Source organism: Prionailurus bengalensis, chromosome D2 (assembly GCF_016509475.1).
Source record: "Prionailurus bengalensis isolate Pbe53 chromosome D2, Fcat_Pben_1.1_paternal_pri, whole genome shotgun sequence".
In the NCBI taxonomy this organism is placed as follows: Eukaryota; Metazoa; Chordata; class Mammalia; order Carnivora; family Felidae; genus Prionailurus; species Prionailurus bengalensis.
Genome location: NC_057351.1, coordinates 19,573,879 through 19,599,262, shown reverse-complemented (window position 1 = coordinate 19,599,262; position 25,384 = coordinate 19,573,879). Strand labels below are relative to the sequence as shown.

Below are 25,384 nucleotides of genomic sequence, written 5' to 3'. Positions count from 1 at the left end.
CCCACAGACCAGAGTTGGCTATACCTTATATGGGCTTTTATATGTTACACAAAATGTTTAAATTCCAAGTCTAAAGACATTGGAGACTTTTGTTTTTTAGATCTCTCATTTTAAAACTTATACTAGATAAGTTGTCTACTTCCTGGATAAATACACTCATGTGAGACAGAGAAAATAATTCAGAATACATATCCCTACTTAAAAAAGAAGACAGGAAAAATTTTTGCAAAATGAATCTTTCACCCTAAAACATATAATTAGGAAACATTTAAAATTTTTATTCTATGCAATATAAAACAATATGCATAGATTTGGTACACAATTTCTTGGTTTTTACTTTAGGAAACAAGGCAATAAGGAAAACATTTATAAATCTCTCCATCCCTTTTATAAAAAGTTGCTGAAACCAGCAATTCCTTGCAAGTACAACTATCAATTCTGAATATATGAATTATACCTAGGAATTGGCATTTACATAGATGAGTACTGGGTGCTCTTTTGAGAGAGAGAGAAAGAGAGAGGGTACGAGCGGGGAGGGTCAGAGAGAGAGAACAGGTGAGGGAAGGGTGGGGGCGAGAATCCCAAACAGGCTCCACACCATCAGAGCAAAGCCGGATGCAGGGCTCAAACTCATGAACTGTGAGACCATGACCCGAGCCGAAACCAAGATCAGATGTAAAACCGACTGAGCCACCCAGGCACCCCTCTTTTAAACATGTACAACTGTATCATAAAACACCATGACTTCTACAATTTGGGGCACTTTTGAATATGAAACTCCTGCCTCCATATATAAGGAAACAAGAATACTCTTTCCAGTCATCAAGTAAGAAAAACTTCACAGTCTGATTTACCTTTATCAAAGGTAAAATGATTCACTACTGCATTTCATGGATTATTGTGATTCTCAGTAGTTCCTTAACACAAAGTAAATTTCACATGAACTTTTTATCTGTTTGGGTTTTCCAAAGCAAGATACTAATACAAAATGTATTCAACTGGCAGAAGTCCATGGGCTAAAGAAAAAGGAATTAAATATAAAATGTTCACCAACTTTATCCTTTCTAATTTTCAACAGCATCAGATATGGAGACCTAATTGGTTTCTTGTGTCTATCCATTATGAACATAACTCAATCTTCTATTTTAATATTCTTCAATGCCATTTTTTGCTTGGTGCTTTACTGTGCGACGTAGAAGATCATTTCGTCCAACTTCAAGCATCTGTTCTTCCCAAGATTTCATTTCATTATAATAACGAATTTTATCATCATTAGCAAGTTGAATATACACCTGAGAAAAAGTGTAACTGTTAAAATAATTTCTTTTAGAAGAATCTTTACAATTAATTTCTGGAATGCTTCCATATACTCTAGAAATCACCTATTATTCTACATGTATAATGGGGGACTAAGGAAGGAATTTTTTTTTGATATAAAAGATGAGAAAAAGGCTGAGATAAAGATAATTAAGTTGTTACAATTTCAGGGTTTGGGATGTGGGAAAGGAGCTGAGGCAAGATGAGATTGTCACTGGATAGAGTGAACACTTTAAGTTATGAGTGACATTGTTGTTTATTTGTAGTTAAAAACTACCAAAAGAAAAAAGCTGAACTGGTCCTAAAGATATAAAAATAATTTTAAAATACTTTGTGATACTAGTGACATAAAGTTGTTTTCACATGAATAAAGCCTTGCCCTAATATATTCTCTCACAGATATTCCAACTAGACACTTGAGACTAAAACCATACTACTTACTTGCTTTTGAGAACTGGAGAGATTTTTCCAGTTTTCATTTATAGTCTTCAGCTTTACCTGTAAAACACATATGTTTAAGTACCAGATACAGAGACTTCAGTGGTTAAAGAAAGATCTTTTTTAATTCTTGATTCCAATAATAAAATCTGATATCGAGAATCACAGGCAAAGTCTTATCAATTCCTTACCTCCCTTTAAAAAAAAATTTTTTTAACGTTTCTTTATTTTTGAGAGAGAGAGACAGATGACAAGTGGGGGAGGGCAGAGAGATGGAGATACAGAATCTGAAGCAGGCTCCAGGCTCCAAACTGTCAGCACAGAGCCTGAAGCAGGGCTCAAACCCACGAGCCATGAGCTCATGACCTGAGCCAGAGTCAGATGCTTAACTGACTGAGCCACCCAGGGGCTCCTTACCTTTCTTTTTAAAAAAAAAAAACAAAAAATTTTTTTAATGTTTATCTTTATTTTTGAGACAGAGAGAGACAGAGCATGAGCGTGGGAAAGGCAGAGAGAGAGGGAGACACAGAATCTGAAGCAGGCTCCAGGCTCTGAGCTATAAGCACAGAGCCCAACACGGGGCCCAAACTCGTCAACTGCGAGATCATGACCTGAGCTGAAGTCAGACGCTCAACCGACTGAGCCACCCAGGAGCCCCGTCTTTCTAAATAAGAACTATTAAACTTAAAACATACAAAAAGTGAATAGGATGTAGATATTATCCTTTTTTATTGATATATAATCGACATATGACATTATTAATTTCAGGTGTAAACTTGATTCATCATTTGTATATCCTGTGAAATGATCACCACCCTAAGTCTAGTTAACTAATCTGTCACAATACATAGTTACAAAATTTTTTTTTGTGACAAGAAGTTTTAAGATTTACTCCAGGCAACTTTCAAAAGTGTAATATGTCATTTAAAAAAATTTTTTTTATGTTTATTCATTTTTGAAAGACAGAGACACAGCACAAGCAGGGGTGGGGCCGAGAGAGAGGGAGACACAATCTGAAGCAGACTTCAGGCTCTGAGCTGTCAGCACACGTGGGGCTTGAACTCACAAACCACAAGATCATGACCTGAGCCAAAGTCGGATGCTCAACCAACTGAGCCACCCCGGTGCCCCTCAAAAGTGCAATATATTATTTTTAACTATAGTCACCATGTCGTTTTTTAGAGGGAGAGAGGAGAGAGAGAGCATGTGCACACACGTGAGTAGGGGAGGAAGAGACGAGAATCTTAAGCAGGCTCCACACTCAGCACGGAGCTCACCTCACGACCCTGAGCCAAAATCAAGAGTAGTATGCTCAACCGATGAAGCCACCCAGGCACCCCTACAGTCACCATGCTGTACAATGTATCTTCAGGACTTACTTATTTAAAATTAGAAACTGGTACACTTTGACCATTCTCACCCATTCTGCATCCCAACCCTCACCCATTCTAGCAACCACCAATCCATTCTATTTATGAACTTGGTTGTTTTGTTGTTTTCAAGATTCCACATATAAGAGAGATCATATAGTTATTTGTCTATTTCTGACTTATTTCATTTAGCATAATGCTCTCAAGGACCATCCATATTGCTGCAAATAGCAAAATTTTCATTCTTTTTGATGGCTGAATAATGCATGCACACCAGTTTCTTTATCCATCATCCATCAATGGACAGTTGGATAGCTTCCACATCTTGATTATTGTAAATAATGCCCAATGAACATGGGAGTGCAGATATCTTTTCAAGTTAGTGTTTTTGTTTCCTTTGGATAAATATCCAGAAGTAGAACTGCAGGATCATATGGCAATTCTATTAATTTTTTGAGGAAACTCCATACCATTTTCTACAGTGAGCTGCAATCTACATTCCCATCAACATATGCACAGCAATTCCCTTTTCTCAGCATCTTTGCCACCACCTGTTATTTTCTTATCTTTTTGATAACAGCCATTCTAACAGATATGAGGTGATATCTCATTTGGTTTGCATTTGCCTGATTACTGATGCTGAAAACCTTTTTATGTACATGTTAGTCATCTGTATTGTCTTCTTTGGAAAAATGTGTATTCAGATTCTCTCCCATTTTTTAAGTCAGCTTGTTTTTTTGCTACTGAGTTGTACAAGTTCTTTATATATTTTAGATATTAACCCCTTTTCATATATATGATTTTCAAATCTTTCCCCTCATTCAGTAGGTTGCTTTTTCACTTTGTTAATGGTTTCCTTTGCTGTGCAGATGTATCTTTTTTGATTCAACAATACTTATATTCAACTATATTCCTATGATAGACTAACTTCAAAGACTTAAATGTTTTATTTCTTCCCTGTATCTTAATGTTTTATTCTAAAATTTGTACCTAAGTATTCAGGCATACTCATAGGAACAATACAACACTGGTCCTTAATTCTACTTAGCTGAACTTAAATTATATGACCTGGAAAAAGTCATTATTACCTCTCTTAGGCTTGGTTCTTCATTTATAAAATTAAAGGATGCAGGAAACCCAGGGATGGAGGAGAGTTAGAGGAGAGTCAGCACACCTCACACAGTATGTGCTGTTGCTCCCAGAAAGCAGAGACTGAGGCAATAAATGGGTGGGTGGAGAATGAGGGGCAGAGGGGTCGGAGAAGGCAAGTGTGAAGAAGGGAGGGAAATGGTCTGAAAAGAATCTATTTAAATCTAAGAGGAAGTCATCAGTGATTTTAAACAGAAGCAGAGTGAGAATAACGAACTTTACTGTTCTGACCAGAACTCTGTATTTTATCCTACCAACAAAAATAGAGATATAGACAGTATCTGAGACTACATAACCATCATGTTTTGGAACACTTTAATACTTACCTTTATAAACACATCTAATATATTCAGGGACATTTACTCACTAAATAATTGCTCTCTTAGCTCTGGAAGGAATTGCTTCAATCTTTCATAGCTAAGCTTTTTCCTTATATTTAATCCATAAACTTTTGTATTCACTGAGTTCAACAATAATTTATAAAGTTGCATGCATAAAAAAATCTGATCTTTCACCTTAATAAAGTAATTCATTAAAGAAAATTAAAGAGATGGAAAGATGTTTAGTTTTGCTCCTTCCTAAAACTCATTAAATAAGCCCTTCCACCATGTGAGGACACCGTGAGATGGTACCAGCTATGAACCAAGAGGGACCTCACTAGCAGACAACCATGACAGTGCCTTGATCTTGGACTTCCCAGCCTCCAGAACTGTGAACAATAAATTTCTATTGTTTATTTTTTTTAAGTAAATGAATAAACAACATTTTTTAAGGCATAAACCCACATGGACAAAGACAACAGGAGAGGAAACTACCAACACAAAATTTTAGCAGCTAAAAAGTAGGTGGAGAAATGGTAACTGACTTACCTAACCAAGAAGGCAGATTCCCAACCTGGTACTGGGGAAAGCCATAAAGCAAACCAATTTACAATGCATAATTCCCAAGCAGCTCAGGAATTGGCAGCACCAGATAGGTAGGAAACGGTGGTGAAAGGTATGCTTAAAACAGTAAGACTGACTGAAATTCTCTTGAAAAAGAGATTAAATCCCCACCATGGGCAGATTCTAGGACTTATCCCCTCAAACGGGTAAAACAGAGCTACTCTGTGGATACCAGGTACAGTTGGGGCCAGTGGTACCACACTGGAAACAAGGAGATTAAGTAAAAATGTACGTATACAGTATCCCAGAAAGAAAAGCAAAAAAGGTTAAGAGAAAAACAATACAGAAAAGAAAATGAGAGGACCAGCTCAGAAGACACAAAAACAAGTATGAGGTCTTAAAGAGAACACAGCGGGGAAGGTGGGGGGGAGGGGAGAGAAGAAAAAAGAAACCAGATCACATTCAAAGGACCAATAATCAAAATGGCTTCATACTTCTCAAAAGCTATTAACAAGAGAAAGAAGCAATATTTTTAAAATTCTGAAAGAACATGATCTCTAGATTCTATGCCTAGAATTCTATGCCCAAACTATCAAGCAAATATAAGGTTAGAGATTATTTTCAGACAAGCAAAAATTCAAAAAACTGATCTTCCATGTACTCTCACTGGGGAGATGCTGCTATAATAAAATCAGTAAACCAAGAAAGACAACAGCAGAAACAAAACCACCACAAAGATGAATGTCAACTGTGCACTAGCAATAAAAGGCTACAACCAAAGTGGAACAAAACAGAGGTTCCAGATTGAAACTGACAGAATAGCTAATGCATCTAAATGCACTGAAAGCTGGTAAATATTTAAGGGTTTGGGGCTAAATTACTGATAATACATAAAAAACTAAGGAAACAAAAACATAAGACATACTGAACTTCAGTGAAAGTTTTGCAATTAAAAAAAAAATAGTCATAGCAAATGGCATAGCAAATATCATACTCGATACTTCTCTAACCAAAATTGTAAGTATACTGGGAGGCAGGAAAATGGAAACATGAACAGTGGGATGAGAAAGTAATAAATGCTCATCTTAAATAATGGGAGATAATGCCTAAAATATAGGTAATGCTGAAAATTGAAAAAAAATCAAGAAGTAACAATATAAGGCTGTTATTTACAGATATGAAGATAAACAGCACAAGAATGAGCTAACAATAAAAGGTATTCACTTATATGACAGGGCTGTGAAAACTGGTTATCTTTTATAACAAGTCTTATTTTGATTCTTTTAACTATAAGGATATATACCCAATATTTTTTAAATGAATAAAAATGATAGTTGCATTAATTTTAATATCCTGAGATAGGGTCCCTCAGCCATTAAGCTTTCTAGGTGATTCCAAGGTGCAGTCGAGTTGAGAACCACTGATTTAGGAGCATTCTCTAGCATGTAACCTTTTTACACTGATAAGAAAACTAAATCCAAAGTCATTTAGTGACTGAGCAAATTCCAACTAAAAAAATAAACAAGCATATATTTTTAGTAATTTAAGGCCATAGAAACAATTTTAAAATCCCAAGGAGTAAATAAATGAAAGTATACAGCCAGGGAAGACCATATCACATATACATATTATTTAATCAAGTGTCAAACAGGACTTATGAAATGAACTACCGATCCTAATAACCCAAAATGTGGCACAGTGGCAAAAACCTTCATCTCAGATTGACAAAAGTTAGAGATCTGAACGCTTACCCTATCATATTATAAAAGGAAAAATACAATTGCCAATTTGGAGCTTCTAACAAGGAAATAAGGAAAGAATAAGCCACAGCAGGAATGACACACTTCTTTTCTTCTTTGACATATTCATATGGTGATACTCATGGGCGTAATACATTCTCATGGGCATAACCAAAATTTTATTAAAGGATATAATATGAAGCAAGGTTATACTCAAATCCCAGTACAAAGTATTATAATCCCACTCTCATTCTTTCCCAGTGATGGTAAAACAGTCCCAGGACTGACTGATAAGAAGTCTCCAGAACTTTAACACCCCTATAAATTTGAAAATGTTATTATTTTAAATTTTAAAAAGCTGACAATATATATATTGGCCGCTAAGTACTCAAATTGTATGTGGCGAGAAAATGTGTTTTCCTTTAAAAGATACAAGAGGGCATTATTTGTATAAAGTACTTATTTATAATAATTTACTACTTTTATTCACATCCTAACATATGACACCCCTACAATTTTCTGTCTAAATATTTAAAAATCAAAACAAAAATTTAAAAAACAAATCTAATTCTGTTTTACCTGTGATGTACCATCCTTATGTTCCTGGAACCTTTCAGCTATATAAATGTTGTAAGCTGAGCGAGGTCTTTTCGGTTTTCCAAGCATTGTTAACTCCTGAGTAACAAAAATGGAAGAGTTAGATATAGTTTTAACTTCTGTAAGACTTTACCTACAGAAACTTTATTCACTACTATGCATTACAGGAAGTTCCTATAAGTGAATGTTATGATTCTTTGTATATACAAAATGACTACTCACTCGGGATCAGAATTATTTTTGTGATAGCACTAAGTTTTGAAAATTGTAAAAGGTTTTAGGAGTTATTTTCCATATAAAAACTTTTCCCTTACATATTATTTTCATGGTCTCCATGAAGTGAATAACTGAGCACTTAGGTACAAAATCTTTTTTAAAGGTTAAAACAATTTCAGTTTCATCCTTCCAGAACACTACCATCTCCCAGCCACTATATGCCTCTACCACAACTCATAAACACTAGAGTATCTGTTTAATAATCTCTCATTTCATTTCCTTCCTTGGTATCTCTCAACTTTTAAACTTCAACAGATGTGTTAAATTCAATTCTTTTAACTAGGTACCAAAGGACAGAGGAGGCAAGAAATAGCAAATACATGTATCCCTTACTGCTTAAGTTAGTTTAGTTTCAAGGGGCACCTACGTAGCTCAGTCAGTTAAGTGTTCGACTTCAGCTCAGGTCATGATCTCACAGCTCTTGAGTTCGGGCTCTGTGCTGACACATCAGAGCCTAGAGCCTGCTTCAGAGTCTGTGTCTCCCTCTCACATTCTGCCCCTAACCCACTCACACTCTGTCTGTCAAACATAAATAAAAACATTAAAAAAAATTTTTTTTAATGTTTAGTTTCTGAGTTTCAGAGAATAAAGGATGCTGCACTATTCTATTTAGTTTTTGAATTTGGATAGTAGTACTTGTAATTCATAAATTATGTGGTTTTTAATGGCAATTTGGTTAAAGTCAATAACAAACCCAATTTTATTTCATAAATAAAGTACAGCCCCTGTGATTAACCTCATTCTTCCTGGACTTCTCAGACACAGAACTACTATAAAACTACTGCAGACTCCAGGTACTTCATAACATAACTGTTTCCCCTTTTGTTTCTAGAGCTTGGAATTCATCATCCTTCCTAACAATAAGTATACAGCTGAACAGACTGAAAAATCAACAACCCTCTTGGATCCCTAAGGGAGAGAAGTTTGTTTCAAACTGCTGCCCCCTAGACTGGAGAGACACACAAGTAAATACAGGGAGTCGAAGCAACCCCTGCTGGAACCAGTGCTAGGGTACCAAAACCTCTACTGTAATTAATGAATTGCTGGATATTCTGGCTTCAGGGGGAGCCAGTCATAAGAATGTCCTCACAGGACGCCTGGGTGGCTCAGTCAGTTAAGCGTCCGCCTCTTGGTTTCAGCTCAGGTCACTATTAGTGAGTTTGAGCCCAGCATCGGGCTCTGCAATGATAGTGTGGGATTCTCTCTCTCTCTGCCTCTCCCCTGCTGGCTCTCTTGGCCTCTCAAAATAAATAAACTTAAATTAAAAAAAAAAAAAAAAAAAGACAGTCCTCACAGTATTGGGATATACTTCTAGGAGCTAAACCAGATTTCCACAATTAATACCAGAAAAAATATTTCCCCTGCTTCTGTAAGAAAGGAAGAGAGGAAAAGAAACTATTTTGAAATGCCTGAGCACTCAACTATTAACAAGGCCTGCCTTCAGGGGAAACTAGTTAACCAGAGCCTAACTTACCTGCATGAAGGGAAAACACCCAACTCCTGCACACTCTAGTCATCCTGACTCACACCTAATGGGGAGGGGGAGTGTGGAAGAGTGAACTGAGAAACTCTTGTGAAGTTCACAGACCAGTTGCATAGGCTCACTAAAAGATCGGGACCTAATTGTAGGACTACAGAATGCTTTTCTTGACCCCCACACCTCACCACCACATTGCTAAGGCCTATTTACAGCAGTTCCTTTTACTCAGTACATTATGTCCATCAATCAAGAACAAACTTCCAAGGCAGACTAAAAGGCAAAAAACATAATATGAAGAGACAAAGCAAGCATCAGAACCAGATATGGGAGGGATGTTGAAATTATCAGACCAGGAATTTAAAACAACTAGATTAGTATGCTAAAGGCTCCAGATTGCATGTAAGAACAGATTAGCAATGTAAAACTCGGAGATGGAAATCCCAAGAAGTAACCAAAAAAACACAAAAAACAAAAAAAGTTAGAGATCAAAAATGCTGTAACAGAGGTGCCTGGGTGGCTCAGTCAGTTAAGTATCTGACTCTTAATCTCAGCTCAGGAGACTGGGCTCCAAGCTGGATATGGTACCTATTAAAAAAAAGAGAGAGAGAGAGAGGAGAGAAAGGAGAGAAAGCAGAGAAAGGAGAGAGAGGAGAGGGACAAGAATGTTGTAATGAAACGAAGAATGTCTTTAATGGGTTTATTAGTAGACTGGACATGGCTGAAGAAAGAATCACTGGGCTAAAGGATGTAATAACAGAATCCTCAAAAATCCAAAACAAAGAGAACAAAGACTGAAAATAAACCAAAAACTGAAGACTATCCAAGGACTATAGGACAACTTAGAACAGGTGTAACAAACATAAAATGGGAATACTAGGAGGAGAAAGAGAAAAAGAAATATATGAAAGGGAAATCCCATATTACTGCCCAATCCTCATTTCTGGTCTCTCCACTCTTACATTGGATGGGTGCATTAAAAAGGAAGGGAGAATAAAGGAGGGAGAATAAACTTCAGTACCCAGCCCTCCAAATACTTACCCCTATGCAGACACTGTATTTCTATTGTCTTTTCTAGCTCCTTTTTACTAATTGGATCAGAAGACTAGATTGCTATCTAGATTACTAACTTAAAATAGGTGAGTCCTGAACTCTGGTGCTAGGAGAGCTCAACAAGAGTCAGGGAGACATATGTTGTCATCTCACATTAAAGTCTCAAATTTACTTTTTCAAAGAAATAGTTTTAACTCTGATGACCATTTTCTACAGTATATGTACTAGACCAGCAAGCTGACCATCTCATACCTAATACTGTTCCTACAGAAAAATGTAGTCTTTCAAGCAATAGTATTTATGTGGATTAATAACCTTAAACTGGGACCAGACTACAAATCTGAACCATGTGAGGTGTTTAATGAGGAAAAGTAGTTCATCCTATAGGACTTCTTATTTGACTAGATACAATAAAGGCATTTTTTCCTGATGTGTTAATGAAATCAGTCTATTTAGCAACATCCATAATGAAACTCATCCATAATCAAACTCACCATTACCTATAAAACAATTCAAATCAGCAGGTTATCCTAGACAAGACACAGACACAAAGATTCTTGCTATTCCTGATTTGGCTGTTTCATAACTCTGTTCCTTCAGCTTTCATTCTAGTCCTAACTACATATCTTAAATTTGGATACATTCAAAAGTAGTAACAAGGGGTTCTAAGACAGACTCAATGCCAAGTGGTCCTAGTGGCAGAAAAGAGTTATCCCATTTTTTCCTAACTGGGGTACTCCTGATGACATTCTACCATTTAGCCACATATATCAAAATAAGAAAAACTCCCAATATTCACTGTTCTATAATTTCAGTTCTTTGCCAAAGGAAAAAAATATTTCACTGATACTCACTCTCTTTTTTATTAATGCTTTCTTTTTTAAACGTTTTTGCTGGATTTCTTTTTCCAAAGATACAATCTGACTTGGAGTTAACTGTTCTTGAATTCTGTTTATCTCTTCTTTGTATGCCTGCCAGTCTGCCCTGTAAGCATCTTCATATATCTATAAATAAAAAACCCAAACATGAAGTCAATAAATTACTGCTGATAAATCAAACACAGCACACCCGCCAGGGAAAGACAATTGCATGACTTCAGATAAAGACAGACTAGGGGCACCTGGGTGGCTCAGTCAGTTGAGCGTCCGACTTCAGCTCAGGTCATGATCTCACGACTTGTGAGTTCGAGCCCCACATCGGGCTCTGTGCTGATAGCTCGGAGCCTGGAGCCTGCTTCTGATTCTGTGTCTCCCTCTCTCTCTGCCCCTCCCCCACTCATACTCTGTCTCTGTCTCAGAAATAAATAAACATTAAAAAAAATTTTTTTTAAATAAACATTAAAAATAAATAAAAATTAAAAAAAATAAAAAGACAGACTGAACCACCAAGTGAAACATGTGCTCTGGAATCACATGTATATGGACTAAAAACATGTTTTTTTCATAAAAATGTTAACAAAGGTGAGAGTCTAACAACTAGTCTTCAGTTTCAGATATTGCCAACCCTTTGTTGCCACTGCCATACATCCATTTTCTAATCATTATGAATCAGAAAGTATGAAGTTCCTTTATAGGTAACAGATATTAAAAAAATTTTTTTAATCATCTAGTCCCTTAAAGGACATGACTATTATTCTTAACTGCAGAATAACTGGTCAGCAATATTGAAAACCAATATGCTTACTTTTTTCTCTGAATCAGGAAGTTCCCTCCATAGCTGGGCAATTTTTCTAATTAGTTCTGAATTTTTCGCATCTATAGATTGAAATAAAATGAAAAAGTCACAATTTTATGTCTCAGGATTAATTTCTAAAGACTTCTAGGAAGTCTAGCTTTAGCTCTAAGTTTTATTACAGACACCTCTATACCACATATAATTTAATACAATGATTTAGGTTTTCTTTAATTTCATACTTGATCCAGAATTATTAGTCTGTTACCTAATAATTAAGAAATATGTCACATACCCCCCCAAAATTATTAGTTTAAGCAGTTGGGTAATCACTGTCTTCAAGCTTTTTACTTCATATTTCAAACAAAAAATTTTTTCCCATCTTTCAGGAATTATTAAGTTCATAAAACCTGACTCAACAATAAAATATAATCTTGATTCATGTAACACTGCCTTGTATTTCAGTTACAGAAACACTACTTGCAACAAGCTATTCTAAAATCAATTCATTATTCCCCATTTCCTTCCTCATCTTAACTGATCATTATTCCCCATTTCCTTCCTCATCTTAACTGATCAAGTCATTATTCCCCATTTCCTTCCTCATCTTAACTGGAGTGGCATTTTAACAAACCACTTAGTTTGAACTACAACATTTTAAAACATGTGAGTACTTCTTAAACATGTCTCTTAAACCAATTCTTTATAATGTAGGAATTTTCATTACAGTTCATTTGGTTTTCACAAGTACCCTGTGAAAGGGCTCTAGAAATCATAAAGTTGACTATTCTTAATTTAGTTACTATCTTTACACTACTATAATCACAAATGAAGGCCCACAGCCTTTCTAGGGAGTCAACAAAAATCCTACCTGGAAATCTTTTTTTTTTTTCAGTAAGTCAACTGATTTCCAGTGAAAAACCTCTTGGAATTAGCAATTTGTATAGAGCTTTACAGAACACATCCACATAAGTTATTATTTTATTGCAACTTCATTAACAATTCCCTGAAGCAGGAGCTAAAGCAAGTAATAAAATGATTCATCAATGGTGCTCCAGGCCAATGGCAACTAGACCCCCAAAATTCAGCTTTTTCATCTTCTTCCCTGGGTGCTTCCACTCCACATGCTGCTATTTTTAAAATACTTTTCATTAAATGAGTAAGTCAGGAAGATAAAGTCAATGGTATTGTAGTAGTCTTGTATGGTGACTGATGGCAGCTACACTTGTGGTCAGCATAGCATAATGTATACAGTTGTCCAGTCACCACTATGTTGTACACCTGAAACTAGTGTAACACTGTGCTTCAACTATACCTCAATAAAATATACATAGTAATAAGAAACAAATAAAAATACCTTTCATTAGCTCAATTATTTATAAGGAATTTGTACTTGGTAAAAAATGTCATACTTTACAGACCACTAAACGTTAATGGTTATGTTTCCGCAGTCACTGGATGCTTTCAAAGTGCAAATCAAGTTTGAAGTAAAACTTTTTAGTGGCTTCTTTATTACATCAGAAAACAGTAAATGCTCCAAAACTCCTTACCTGGGTTCTGAGCTTTAAATATGGGTAGCTGTTCTTTAGAAAATCGAACGTATGAAGTCAGAGGCTTCTTTGGATAACTATTCACGGTGGATGAAAAACATCTCGGTACATATGCAAAACTACGTATAAAGAAAATAACCAATATCAAGTATTTAAGTGCCAATATTCACTTTTAGATGAACACAGATTCCCCCCAAAAAGACGCCATCAGGATGCTATATATGGCACGGTGTTAGTGACTTTTAAAACCCTGTCCTAACCAGAGAAAAGACCTGCAAAACTGAACTCTCAAAGCTCCATCTATGCCTGTTAAGAAGGGCAGAGTGGAGGAAAGCATCAGCACTTCAGCTCCTGGACCCTGCCTCCTCAACGCCTCTACTGATGGAGAGAGACTCTTTGGCGCGCGACTTCGCAGAGAACTCTGAACGAGGGCTACAAGGTTGGACAGCGCGGAGCGGCGGGAAGGAAGAGGAAAGGTGGAGGATGGCCGGAAAGTAAGACTGCTGGATAAGGCCTGGTCGCAAAACCACCAGCCCCTTCGCAAAGTCGAGGCATGATTCAAAGCGCCACGGTGGCCTGGACCACCTAGGAGACACAAAAAAGTGTACGAAAACGTCTACACTCCAACCCAGACCGTCCTGAGCCGTGCCGCCTCCTGAAGTGCAGGCGAGAGGACCTTACCTGAAGGGAGAGCGCAGTCGACTTCCACAGCCCGCGCAGAGGTCCGCTCCGGACTTTCCCAGTGCACTCAGCACGCTCCACACGCCCCGGAAAAGCGCCATTGCACCAACTTACAAGGCAGCGACCAGGCGCCACCCTCCTACACCCCCGCGGCACAACAGAACTCCAACAATGACGAACAGAACCCGCTGGTGACCCTCTGTAGTTTACTCTCATGCCCGCCACTCGCAAGGCACTATGGGAAATCGGCTAACATCCGGTCAGTAGCCGGGGAACTAGGCAGGGCAGAATTGACGCAGGCGCTGTAGTAGCTTCCCGGTGGGTGGGGCTGCAAAGGAGGAGGGCTCGGGGGCGGAGAAGGAAACCGCAGCCCGGCTTGCCTGCGGAGGGCCCTGACCTAGAGGAGGCGCAGCTGAGCCACCTCTGCCCCCGGCCCTCCCCTCCGCATTCGGTTCCTCCGCCCGGCCTGGAGGCTGATGGAGGCACTGTGGCCACCTCACCGCGACAGTGCGGGGCTGGCTGGCGTCCGCCTGTGACGACCGAAAGGGCCAGTACGTAACAGTTTTACCGCGAGGACGCGGGATAGCTGTGCGGCCTGCGCTGCTCCGAGGTCAAGCTGGCGGGTGCTGCGCGACCAGCAGAGCCGCTGAGTTCAGGCCCCAACTGACGCTCAGTATCCAAAACACTGATGGGCGGGGGAAGTGGGGCACGTTTCAAACCTAAAAATGCAGATTTCCTGGACTTGCTGCAGTGCCTGATTCAGTATATCTGTGAGGCCCGTGACTCTGTTTTCAACAGGTTCCTCATTGTTTAACAATTTCTGATGCCAGTGGTCATAGGACCACATTTAAAGCAATACTGAACTAGACCCTCGTCCCCTCCACTGCAACTATCCCAGACCCAGTCTTCAACCCTGACATCCAACCCTGCTTAATTAGTAGGGAGGAAACTTTGGCTGATTAGTCGTGCAAAGACTCTATTCCCATTATTAACGTTAAAGTCTTGATCCGGAAATGTAGCATTCCCTAAGACTCACTTTCCCTCATCGCAGATGAGGATGTTAGACTAGATTAGTTCTTTCGAAGTCCTGAGAAAGTGTGACAAATATGCCTTGAGATATTGATCGATATGCTGTATAACCATTTTCTGTGTCGGCAATGACATGAAAAAGATTGGGAAGACCTAAACTAAACGTATATAAGGATCAGCTTTTATATTCCAATTATTTCCTTCTGAAACAGCCTCTATTGGGTAGCTATATTTGTTAGAAAATTCTTACCACTGTAATATTAAGCTGAGAGTCAACTGCTTTCTGTAGCTTTGAAACATTGGCCCTTGATGCAACAAAGGAAAAGCCCACTTTTAAGTGGTATGTAAACAACTATCACTACTCCCTTTTCTTAGTCTCTCAGGGTTGAAAGGAACTTTCCAGGTCATCTGTTCAAACTTCTCATCTTGACATGGAAAAACAGCTTTTTTTTCCTGATTACATAACTACGTACAAGGCCCCAAACTTAGGTAAAAGACACAACATTCCCCCACTCCCAATAAAGTCTGACAGAAGGAAATAAACAATTATAATGCACTGCCAAGGCAGAGGTAAGTATAGAATATGCTTCCTTATAACATTTTAGCTGGGTTCTGAAATAATTTGTTTTCTCTATATTTTCTAGAATATTTTTGTTCTTTCAGTTATTTGCTAAAAAAACTATTGCAGGTTCGGCTTATCACATTGGGGTCACCAATTGCAGGTTTAGCCTATCATCAATTGTGGGTTCAGCAGAAAAGATTACTCAAGACTCCATGCAAGTCAAGAGAGATGAGAGGGAGGCTAAGGGAAATCTCCCCGACATGATCTCCAGCTCCTGTATATATTAAGCATATATTATAGGGAGAACATTGCACAATATGTCTTTGGCTATGTGCCAGTAAGATCTATAGAAAGTGTGCACAAAAAACAAGGCATTCCCAAGACCACCAAAGAGCAGATGCAGAAAGCAGGGTGGAGAACAAGATAAGATATTCCATAGATAACATGGTCTAAGGAATTCATGAGCACAGGAAAGACCCAACCCCTAAATATGCACTAACTAGATACTGGTCAGCTGTTTTCAGCAGGGCCAGAAAGCAGTGTAATGCATTCCCTATAATCTCCTTAACCAAGACATAGCTATTTGATTTCCCACAAAACTTCTTTTGGATATTTAAAAAATCTTTTTGTTTTTTTAGAGTGTCATTTTGATCTTACTGTAAAGGTCTTATAAATCTGTTCTATAATATCTGTTTTCAGCAAATACCAATATTCCTTAACAGTCATTTACATTGCAGCAAAATTTTATTCCAAATGCAACATTTACAAAGAAAATATAATTCTACCTGCTTACTCAAACTATCTTTGAGTTTCACTTATGAAACATGAAGACTTACCACAGCCCTTCCTAGGGTTCTGTTCTTTTATTTTGTTTTAAAAGTTTATCTACTCCCATGACTTCAGCTATCAGTTATATCCTCATGGTTCCCATATCTTATATTGAATCCATTTTAGTCCCAAATCTACATAAACACTGTCTTCTGGACATTTTTACCATCATGTCTCACAGATACTTCAATTTTTCATTAACAGAATTCACTATCTTTCTCCTGTTTTGAACAACTTCTCTTCTTAAGAAGCACCTGTATCCCATTTGAATCATCCAAGCTAATAACTTGATAAATCATTTTATAATATCTCCCATTGACACTGTAACTGAACTAACATGAGTTTGGTCTTTGGCGAGTCACAGATAGAAACTATACTAGATGGAATTGTGACACAAAGTAAACTTTTATTTGCAGCAAATAAGGAGATGATGGGGAATAAACTTCCAAAGCTATGACTCTCTGAGCAAGGGTGAATGAGTTCCTTTTATTTAGGGTTAGGATGAATATTTAGATAGGGAAGCTTTGTCATTGTATGTAGAGGTGGGCATAAGGTCGTGCGTGCACCTTAAAGAAACATGCCTATACATACATCGTATGTAAATGAGATTTGTGTTCCTCCTTGGATGGAGATTTTAGTATTATAATGAGGTAAAGGTAACTGTCAGTCATTCCATGGTCCATCTGTGCAGGTGTGAGTTGGGGTTAATCTCAAATTAGTCTGGGCTGACTGAACTCTTTGCCCAGGCAGTTGTCATTGCTTGAGGGGTAGTTTCGGTTTCCTTCCCCTTGTGTCTTTTGCCTGAATTAAGAGAGAGGCTAGAAAGAAGAGCTTAAGGAAAAATGTGGGACAAAAGTCAGTAGGTACTAGCAGGTGAGCAGTAAAGGTCAGGGGTCTAGCTGGTGACATAACTTCTCCCCCATCAACCAGCTAATGATAAGTGTTGATGATTCTACCTCATTAACCCCTGTAGTAAGTATCCCTTCTTCTCCAGTCCAATTGCTGCTGCTTTTGTTCAGGACAGTAATATGTTGGTAAGTCAGGTCTCAAAAAGAAAGCCCTGGGGCGCCTGGGTGGCGCAGTCGGTTAAGCATCCGACTTCAGCCAGGTCACGATCTCACGGTCCGGGAGTTCGAGCCCCGCGTCAGGCTCTAGGCTGATGGCTCGGAGCCTGGAGCCAGTTTCCGATTCTGTGTCTCCCTCTCTCTCTGCCCCTCCCCCGTTCATGCTCTGTCTCTCTCTGTCCCAAAAATAAATAAACGTTGAAAAAAAAAAAATTTAAAAAAAAAAAAAAAAAAAAAAGAAAGCCCTAATTTGTGTTTGCTGAGGTCTGTGATATAGACACTCCTACCATGGCTGATTTCAAACTACCAACTTGGTATCATTACTCCTGAGGTTGGGAAAAGATATATATAATTGATTTTCCAGGCCAGTACCAGCCAGCTCCTATGTGCCACTCACTGGTTCAGGCTCTGACATCTTTTTCCAAACTCTTACAAGTACTTTTCCTACTTTCAGGCTTACTTCCCTCCTAATCATATTCCACTCTGTCACCAAGTCAGTCTTTCTAAAAGGCAAATCTCATTTATTCACTTGTTTATTAAGACAGACTCCATGCCAGGCAATGATCATGCTTCTATATTTGAAACCTTCAGTGGCTTCTGATTGCCCATGGTATCAAGTTTAAGTTCTCATACATGGCATACAAGTCCTCCATGAACTGGCTTTTTTGTTTCCCCTATAGCTTCATTTCTCACTTCACCCTTGCTTAAAAATAATTTATTATTTAAACATCTATTTCTTCTGACTGAAACCACTTCATTTGGCTCTGAGTTTACCATTGCATGTTGTGTGATGTGCCAAAGTTATGGAAATTACTGGATAAGAACACAGACTCAGAAGTTAGATCTAGGTTTGAATCCTGCTTTTGTTATTTACTAGCTGAGTGACCTTGCCAAATGACAATTTCTGTAACCCAGAGTTTTCCCTTCTGTGAAATGGGGATAATAATGTTTGATTCTTTGGATTATTACAAAGATTAAATTAGAAAATGTACAAAAAGTTCTTAACAGAGTCCCTGGGACATAGTAAGAGGGTCAACAAACAGTGGCTATAATTATCCTTATATTACTCATAACAATTATTATTAGCTTTTAAATAATTATAGGTATAGTATGAATTTTCCCCAAAGTCAGATTTGCATCACAAACCTGTCATTACTTTGTCATTTTCTGTCTCTATTAAATTACATACACTAATTAGTAAGTCGTGAATGTGAAAACCTGGTCTTCCAATTCATTGTCTTAATGCTTCCCCCATTGTATAAGACTATCCCTCAGACTCATTCAACATACATTATTCCAGCCCCAAATATCTTCTTTGAATCTTCTATAGTGTGTGAGCTTGTATTATTTACTTGTGAGATATACTGCTCTGGTGTTTAACCTTTTTTTATGTGCAGATGTTTTTTTTTTTTTCCTCAATAGATGGTAAGCTCTTGAAGACAAGATCAAGTCTTATACTTCTTCCTATCACTTATCAGTTGTAGTACCTAGCATAGTATATTAAGCATGACAGATGGGTAAGAGGGAGGAAGGGAGGAAGAGCAAGAAAGAAAATGTAAAAAGATTTGTATCTGCACAAATTACCTATATGCAAATTTGGCCTTGTAGAAAATAGCAACTACCTGTTAGAAAATAGCAGCTGCCAATAGAAGGGACAGTTATGTGTGGAGATAGGAACCATGTAAAATTTTGGAAAATATATATGAAAATAATGATCATGGTTTATTGATACTTGGTAAAGTTGAAGATAGCAACAATAAATAGCAGCAGCAATAAATAGCAACAGAGACCAAGATAATTCCCTACTGAATAATGGAGTTAGATACAGTGATATCACTCAAAGAAAAAATATTCCTAAAAGAAAGCAGTTTTGCTTTTGTAATTATAATGAATAAATAAACTCACTAAAATAAGAGCAATCACCTGATAGGTTTAGCACAAGGAATAGATGCATTCTGAACTCAAAAGTAAATGTAGAAATAAGAAATAAGATTATACTGTAAACACCACATGTAAAGACAATTTACTCAATTAAATAGCCCTGCATAGGTATTGGAAGTAACACAATAAGTATAAGACATTGTTCCTGTCCCAAGGAGGTTCACTCTGATTAGGAAAACAAAGCAACAACACATGAAAATTATAAAAGTATAACAATTTAATGCAGCAAGAGGGAAAAAGCTTATCTTTTCTACAAATCAAGATTTTAATTAGTTACAGTAGAAAACTGTGTATGTAAGTTTTTCCTTCAAAAAATTTCCATTTGGGGCGCCTGGGTGGCTCAGTCCGTTAAACATCCAACTTCAGCTCAGGTTGTGATCTCACAGTTCTTGGGTTTGAGCCCCACATGGGGCTCTGTGCTGGCAGGTCAGAGTCTGGAACCTGCTTCAGATTCTGTGTCTTCTTTCTCTGCCACTCCCTCACTCACACTCTCTCTGTCTTAAAAATAAATAAACATTGAAAAAAAATGTTTTAAATACATTTTCATTTACTTAGTGTCTATTATGACCACACTTGAGTTTGCCTTAAAATAGTATACAAAAGGATAGAAGGGAGAGAAAAATTAGAAAGAAAGATCTATTGCATATTAACAGTTCCCAGATATCCAAATTGGTTTATAAATTATTTCTCAAGTAGAGCAAAGTGTAGATGCAGCCTTAATTATTAACAGCATATCAAAGTTATTTTTAGCCATTGCTGTGGCAGCATTATGCAAAATAAATATAGCTTTTCTATTTTAAAGTTGATTCTATGAGTCAGCAGGAGGTAGGACAAGTAAAACAGGATAGCTATAATTTTATGCAAATTATAAAACTCAAATTCATATTGCTGGATATTCCTGAAAGCTGACATAAAGAATGGAAGAAATACAGAATGATTATATCGATGGAATAATGCTATTAATAAACAGGATAACTTAGAGTATTTGCCCTCACATTATTATAAAAACCTGATGGTTTCAAATTATAATTTATTGCTCAAATATGTGCCAAATGTTTTATTTCTTGGCTATTTACATACTTTTTTTAAGTTTTTATTTTAATTCCGGTTAGTAAACATACAGTATTATATTGGCTTCAAGTGTACACTATAGCAATTGAACACTTCCATACAACATCCTGTGCTTATCACAACAAGTGCACTCCTAGGGTGCGTGGGTGACTTGGTTGGTTGAGCACCTGACTCTTGATTTCCGCTCAGGTCATGATCCCAGGGTCATGGGATTGAGCCTCGTGTCAGGCTCTCTACCTGCTTAATATTCTCTCCCTTTCTCCTCTGCCCCTCTCCCCTGCTCACACTCACTGACTCTCTGTTTAACATAAAATAAATAAATAAATAAATAAATAAATAAATAAATAAATAAAATCACAACAAGAGCACTCCTTAATCCCCATCACTTATTTAACCCAACCCCCCACTCACCTCCCCTCTGGTATGTGCCAAACATTTTAATACATTATCTCTAATCATTCAAAATCCTACAAGTTGGAATTCTTTGTATTATACAGACATAAAAACTGGTATTCAGAGAGAGAGAGAGAGGAAGGATTCTTGTTCTTGTTGCATCTTATTAAAAATTTCCACCTATGAATCCATAGTTTGCAACTTTGAAATTATATTTTATTGTATGTAAGGACAATATAAGCTAGTGAGTCATCAAGTTACAGTAGTTTATTTTTTCAATACTCATATACTGTTCTTTTCTATCCCCTTAAAGGCTTTCTTGACTTCTTTAACTAATGAGTAGACTGTTAAAATAACATCTTGCAGTCTGTGGGTTCGAGCCCTGCGTTGGGCTCTGTGCTGACAATTCAGAGCCTGGAGCCCACTTCAGATTCTGTGTCTCCCTCTCTCTTTCCCCCTACCCCACTCATGCTTGTCTCTCTCCATCTCTCAAAAGTGAGTAAACATTAAAAATAATAATAACATCTTAAGCTCCTTTATTCACTCATTCATTCAAAAACATTTAGGCTTGAATTTTTTTTGACTATGCACATACATCCACATGTGTGTGAATGCATTAAAAAGTATGCAAAATAATACACACAAAATTGGGCTTACTGGTGATTATACCTGAGAATTGCATGAGTGTGTAGATGGTACTCACTTTTTACTGTATATAAATCTGTACTGATTTACATTTTTTCCCAAAATATAACAGTAATATTAATCTTTTATAATATTTTTTAAAATACTGCAATAACTTTTAAAAATACAAAGATGACTAAGGCATTATCCATCTGTTTAAATCTCCCTGGGGGAGGAGGGGATGGCTTCATAAAGCAGGTGACATTTGAACTGTTTTTTCCAAGTCGGGAAGGGTGGAGGTGCATTTCAGAAAAAGGAAACAGTAATTTTCAAGTCACAGATATACATGAGAGCATGGTGTACTTTAAAAATCTGTATGTATGTAGAAAGGAGTTATATGACACAAATCCAAAAGGTTGTGAAGGTCTGTGTGTAATATGCTAAGGAGTTTGTTAGCAAAAGATAAACAACTTTTTAGGTAGGTTAAACTTGTTTTTAGATAAATCTCTTTGGTAGGAGCACAGAAGGTGATGGGAATGAGGAAACTTTAAAAAAGAGGAGTGAGGAGATTATTGCTATAATCCAGGAAAGAGATTGAAATTCTGAACTAGCATGCTGCTACAACTCAAAATCCAAAGGCATTTCTCAGTACAACCAGCAAGCCAAGAATGACTTTGAGGATTCTGGTATGACAGACTGTTCCAATTTAAATCCTATACTGTGGTAAATAAATATCCCTAAACAAATGCTCTTATTACATAAGTTTTCTGGCTAAAAACTTACACTGACTTTTTATAGGCTATCAAATCAAGGTTTCACATCCAGTAGATCTGCCTTCTCCGCCTAATCTTTTCTCTCATTAATTGCACACAGACCTCCAAGGCCACTATTTCTCTTATTTCTACTTCTACTTTATTATCTTTGCTTGGTTTCACTTATCTTAATTAATGCCTTCCCCATTTAAATATGCCATTAAAAATTCCAAGTATCTTCTTTTGCCTAATTTATTTATTTATTTATTTATTTATTCAATTAATAATTGAAATCTTATGTGCTAGATATTGTGCTAAGTGCCAGGGAGTAAAAAGTGGAAAACACAAAGTATTTCACAGTTAATGATACTGATAATATAGCATGGTAAGGGCAATTATAAAGATACACACTGGGGGTGGAGTGATGTCAGCATTATGGCTGAATAAGACATCCCTCATCTGTGTCCCCAACAATTTGACATCCATCCATGAATACAAGTGCCTAGGTGGGAGCTGTGGAATCTAGCACTATTTGCCAAGGGATTTGGGAGGAGTTCCACCCACCTGTGTGATGGGTAATAGGCATATTGACCTTAGTGTCAGCTGTGGACACTGCAGTGGCCTGTGAACCACTCCAGCCCCTCTAAGCCACAGTCTAGGAGTCCCTGCAAAACACTGCCTTAGACAATCAAGGCCAAAAGAGTCATTGTAGAAGTCCAGGTTTCCAGAAAAAAACTTTCAGCAAAAAAGCAAACAAACAAAAAGTTTTGACACATTGGAAAAGGTAAGAGGAACAGAGTCATCACCTCTTTCTTAAGACAGCACAGCATAAGGCCAAGAGAAATCTGAGCCCACACTTTCTCCAACAAGGGAAAGTGACAGTATGTGAGTGAGCAATCCACTTCCCCAGCTGTGTAGAACACTGTTAAAGGAGCTCATTCCAGAACACTGAATCATAAACTTCAGGACTGGGGAGTAGGAAGAGGCTGAGGGAGTGTCAGATAGGATTCTCAGAGGGCATTAAAGGAATGTGAGTATTACCAATGGTGTTGTGGACTCCATCAAGAAACCAGCCCATCAGCTCTTGGGGATGCCTCACCCATGGATCCTCTCAACTGCCATGGGCACCCCCCAGCCCTTGTTGCAACACACACACACACTACACACACAAATTTATGCCCTGTGTCCAACTTCCTGTGTGCACTTCTGATGACAGCAGTAAGAGCAAACTTTGACATATGGCTAGTGAGCACTCATGGAGAACCACGTGGAATCTACAGGCCAAAGAGAGACCACAAACTTGAGCTTTAACGCCACCTTTGGGAAAACAAAACAGAAGCTATCACTCAACCTGGTGCATTACAGAATCAAGATAAGGCATATAAGTTTAAGAACTCTGCCACAAGAGGGAGCAAGAAGCATGGAACAGGTATATCCATAATCTAAGAAAGCCTCAGAATCCCTAGCAGGGCTGATGGAAGTTATTTCTCTCCTGAAGGTAGTTAGTAAAGACTAGAGGAGGTACTATGTCAGATGTGAAGGTGGCAATGCAAAACTTTGAGGAACATTAAAAAAATCAAGGAAAACAATGCCACCAAGGATCACAATAATCATCCAGGAACTGATGATCCCCAAAACATAGAGATCTGCAATTTACTTGGTAAAGAATTCAAATAGCTATTTTAAGGAAACTGAATGAGCTACAAAAAAGGGGGGTGGCACCTGGGTGGCTCAGTCAGTTAAGTGTCCGATTCTTGATTTCAGCTCGGGTCCCGATCTCATGGTCGTGAGAACATGCCCCAAGTTGGGCTCCATGCTGGGCATGGAGCCTGCTTAAGATTCTCTCTCTCTCTCTCTCTCTCTCTCTCTCTCTCTCTCTCTCCCCCCCCCCCCCACCACTGCCCGCCTCTCCCTCTCCCCCCCCCCCCCCCGCAAAACACACATGCGCACACAAAGACAATTCAACAAAATCAGAAAACAATACATGAAAAAAATGAGCAGTTTAACAAAGAGATAAAAATCATAAAAGACTAAAACAAATTCTGGAACTGAAGAATTCAATGAATGAAATGCAAAATGCTATGGAGAGCATCAACATCATAATGAACAAACAGAAGAAAGAACCTGTGAGTCAGAAGACAAGACCTTTGATGTTATTTAGATGAACAACAACCACAATAAAAACAATGGAAAAGAATGAAGAAAGCCTACATAATCTATGGGATATCATACGAAGAAACATTCTGAAAATTATCGAAGTTCCAAAAGGAGAAGAGAAGGAGAAGGGGAAGAAAGCTTAAAGAAATAATTGCTGAGAAATTTCTAAATCTGGGGATATTTGGATTTCCAAGTTCATGAAGCTCATAGATCACCAAAGACCTTGAGGTCTTTCATCCATTTTGAATTTATTTTTGTGTATGGTGTAAAAAAGTGGTCTAGTTTCATTCTTTTGCATGTCGTCATCCAGTTTTCTCAACACCATTTGTTGAAGAGACTGTCTTTTGTCCATGGATAATCTTTCCTGCTTTGTTGAAGATGAGTTGGCCATAAAGTTATGGGTTCATTTTTGGGTTTTCTATTCTGTTCCATTGACCTATGTGTCTGTTTATGTGCCAATACCATACTTCCTTGATCACTACAGCTTTGTAATATAACTTGAAGTCCAAAATTGTGAAGCCTCCAGCTTTTTTTTTTCAAGATTGCTTTGGCTATTTGGGATCTTTTGTGGTTCCATATAAATTTTGGGATTGTTTGTTCTAACTCTGAGAAAATGCTGGTGGTATTTTGATAGGGATTGCATTAGATGTATAGATTGCTTTGGATAGTATAGGCATTTTAACAATATTTGTTCTTCCAATCCGTGAGCATAGAATATTTTCCCATTTCTTTTTTGTGTCATTTCCAATTCCTTTTATCAG

At 37.7% G+C, this 25,384-nt stretch overlaps 1 protein-coding gene across 2 annotated transcripts; it reads right to left on the bottom strand.

Moving 5' to 3' along the window:
- Positions 1-257: 257 nt before the first annotated feature.
- TFAM (transcription factor A, mitochondrial) lies at positions 258-21,068 on the bottom strand. Of its 2 annotated transcripts, XM_043596372.1 has the most exons (8): positions 21,059-21,068; positions 14,203-14,451; positions 13,522-13,640; positions 11,984-12,054; positions 11,155-11,304; positions 7,477-7,572; positions 1,759-1,815; positions 258-1,292 (listed from the first exon to the last, which is right to left on the bottom strand). In XM_043596372.1, exons 2-8 carry the CDS (start codon positions 14,301-14,303, stop codon positions 1,146-1,148), a joined length of 741 nt encoding a protein of 246 aa, XP_043452307.1. In that variant the 5' UTR covers positions 14,304-14,451; positions 21,059-21,068; the 3' UTR covers positions 258-1,145. The 2 variants fall into 2 exon arrangements, with proteins under 2 accessions (XP_043452307.1, XP_043452308.1); XM_043596373.1 differs by lacking the exons at positions 11,155-11,304; positions 21,059-21,068 and having other exon boundaries at positions 14,203-14,683.
- Between the last annotated feature and the right edge of the window lie 4,316 nt (positions 21,069-25,384).

What these genes read in the sequence shown, in the direction of transcription:
- TFAM (XM_043596372.1), bottom strand. Translation starts at nt 14,303, where the DNA reads ATGGCGCTTTTCCGGGGCGTGTGGAGCGTGCTGAGTGCACTGGGAAAG. An exon ending in CGACTGCGCTCTCCCTTCAG is followed by an intron (nt 13,641 to 14,202) that starts GTAAGGTCCTCT and finishes CTTTATACGTAG; the next exon opens with TTTTGCATATGTACCGAGAT. An exon ending in AAGCATTAATAAAAAAGAGA is followed by an intron (nt 7,573 to 11,154) that starts GTGAGTATCAGT and finishes TTTGTTACTCAG; the next exon opens with GAGTTAACAATGCTTGGAAA.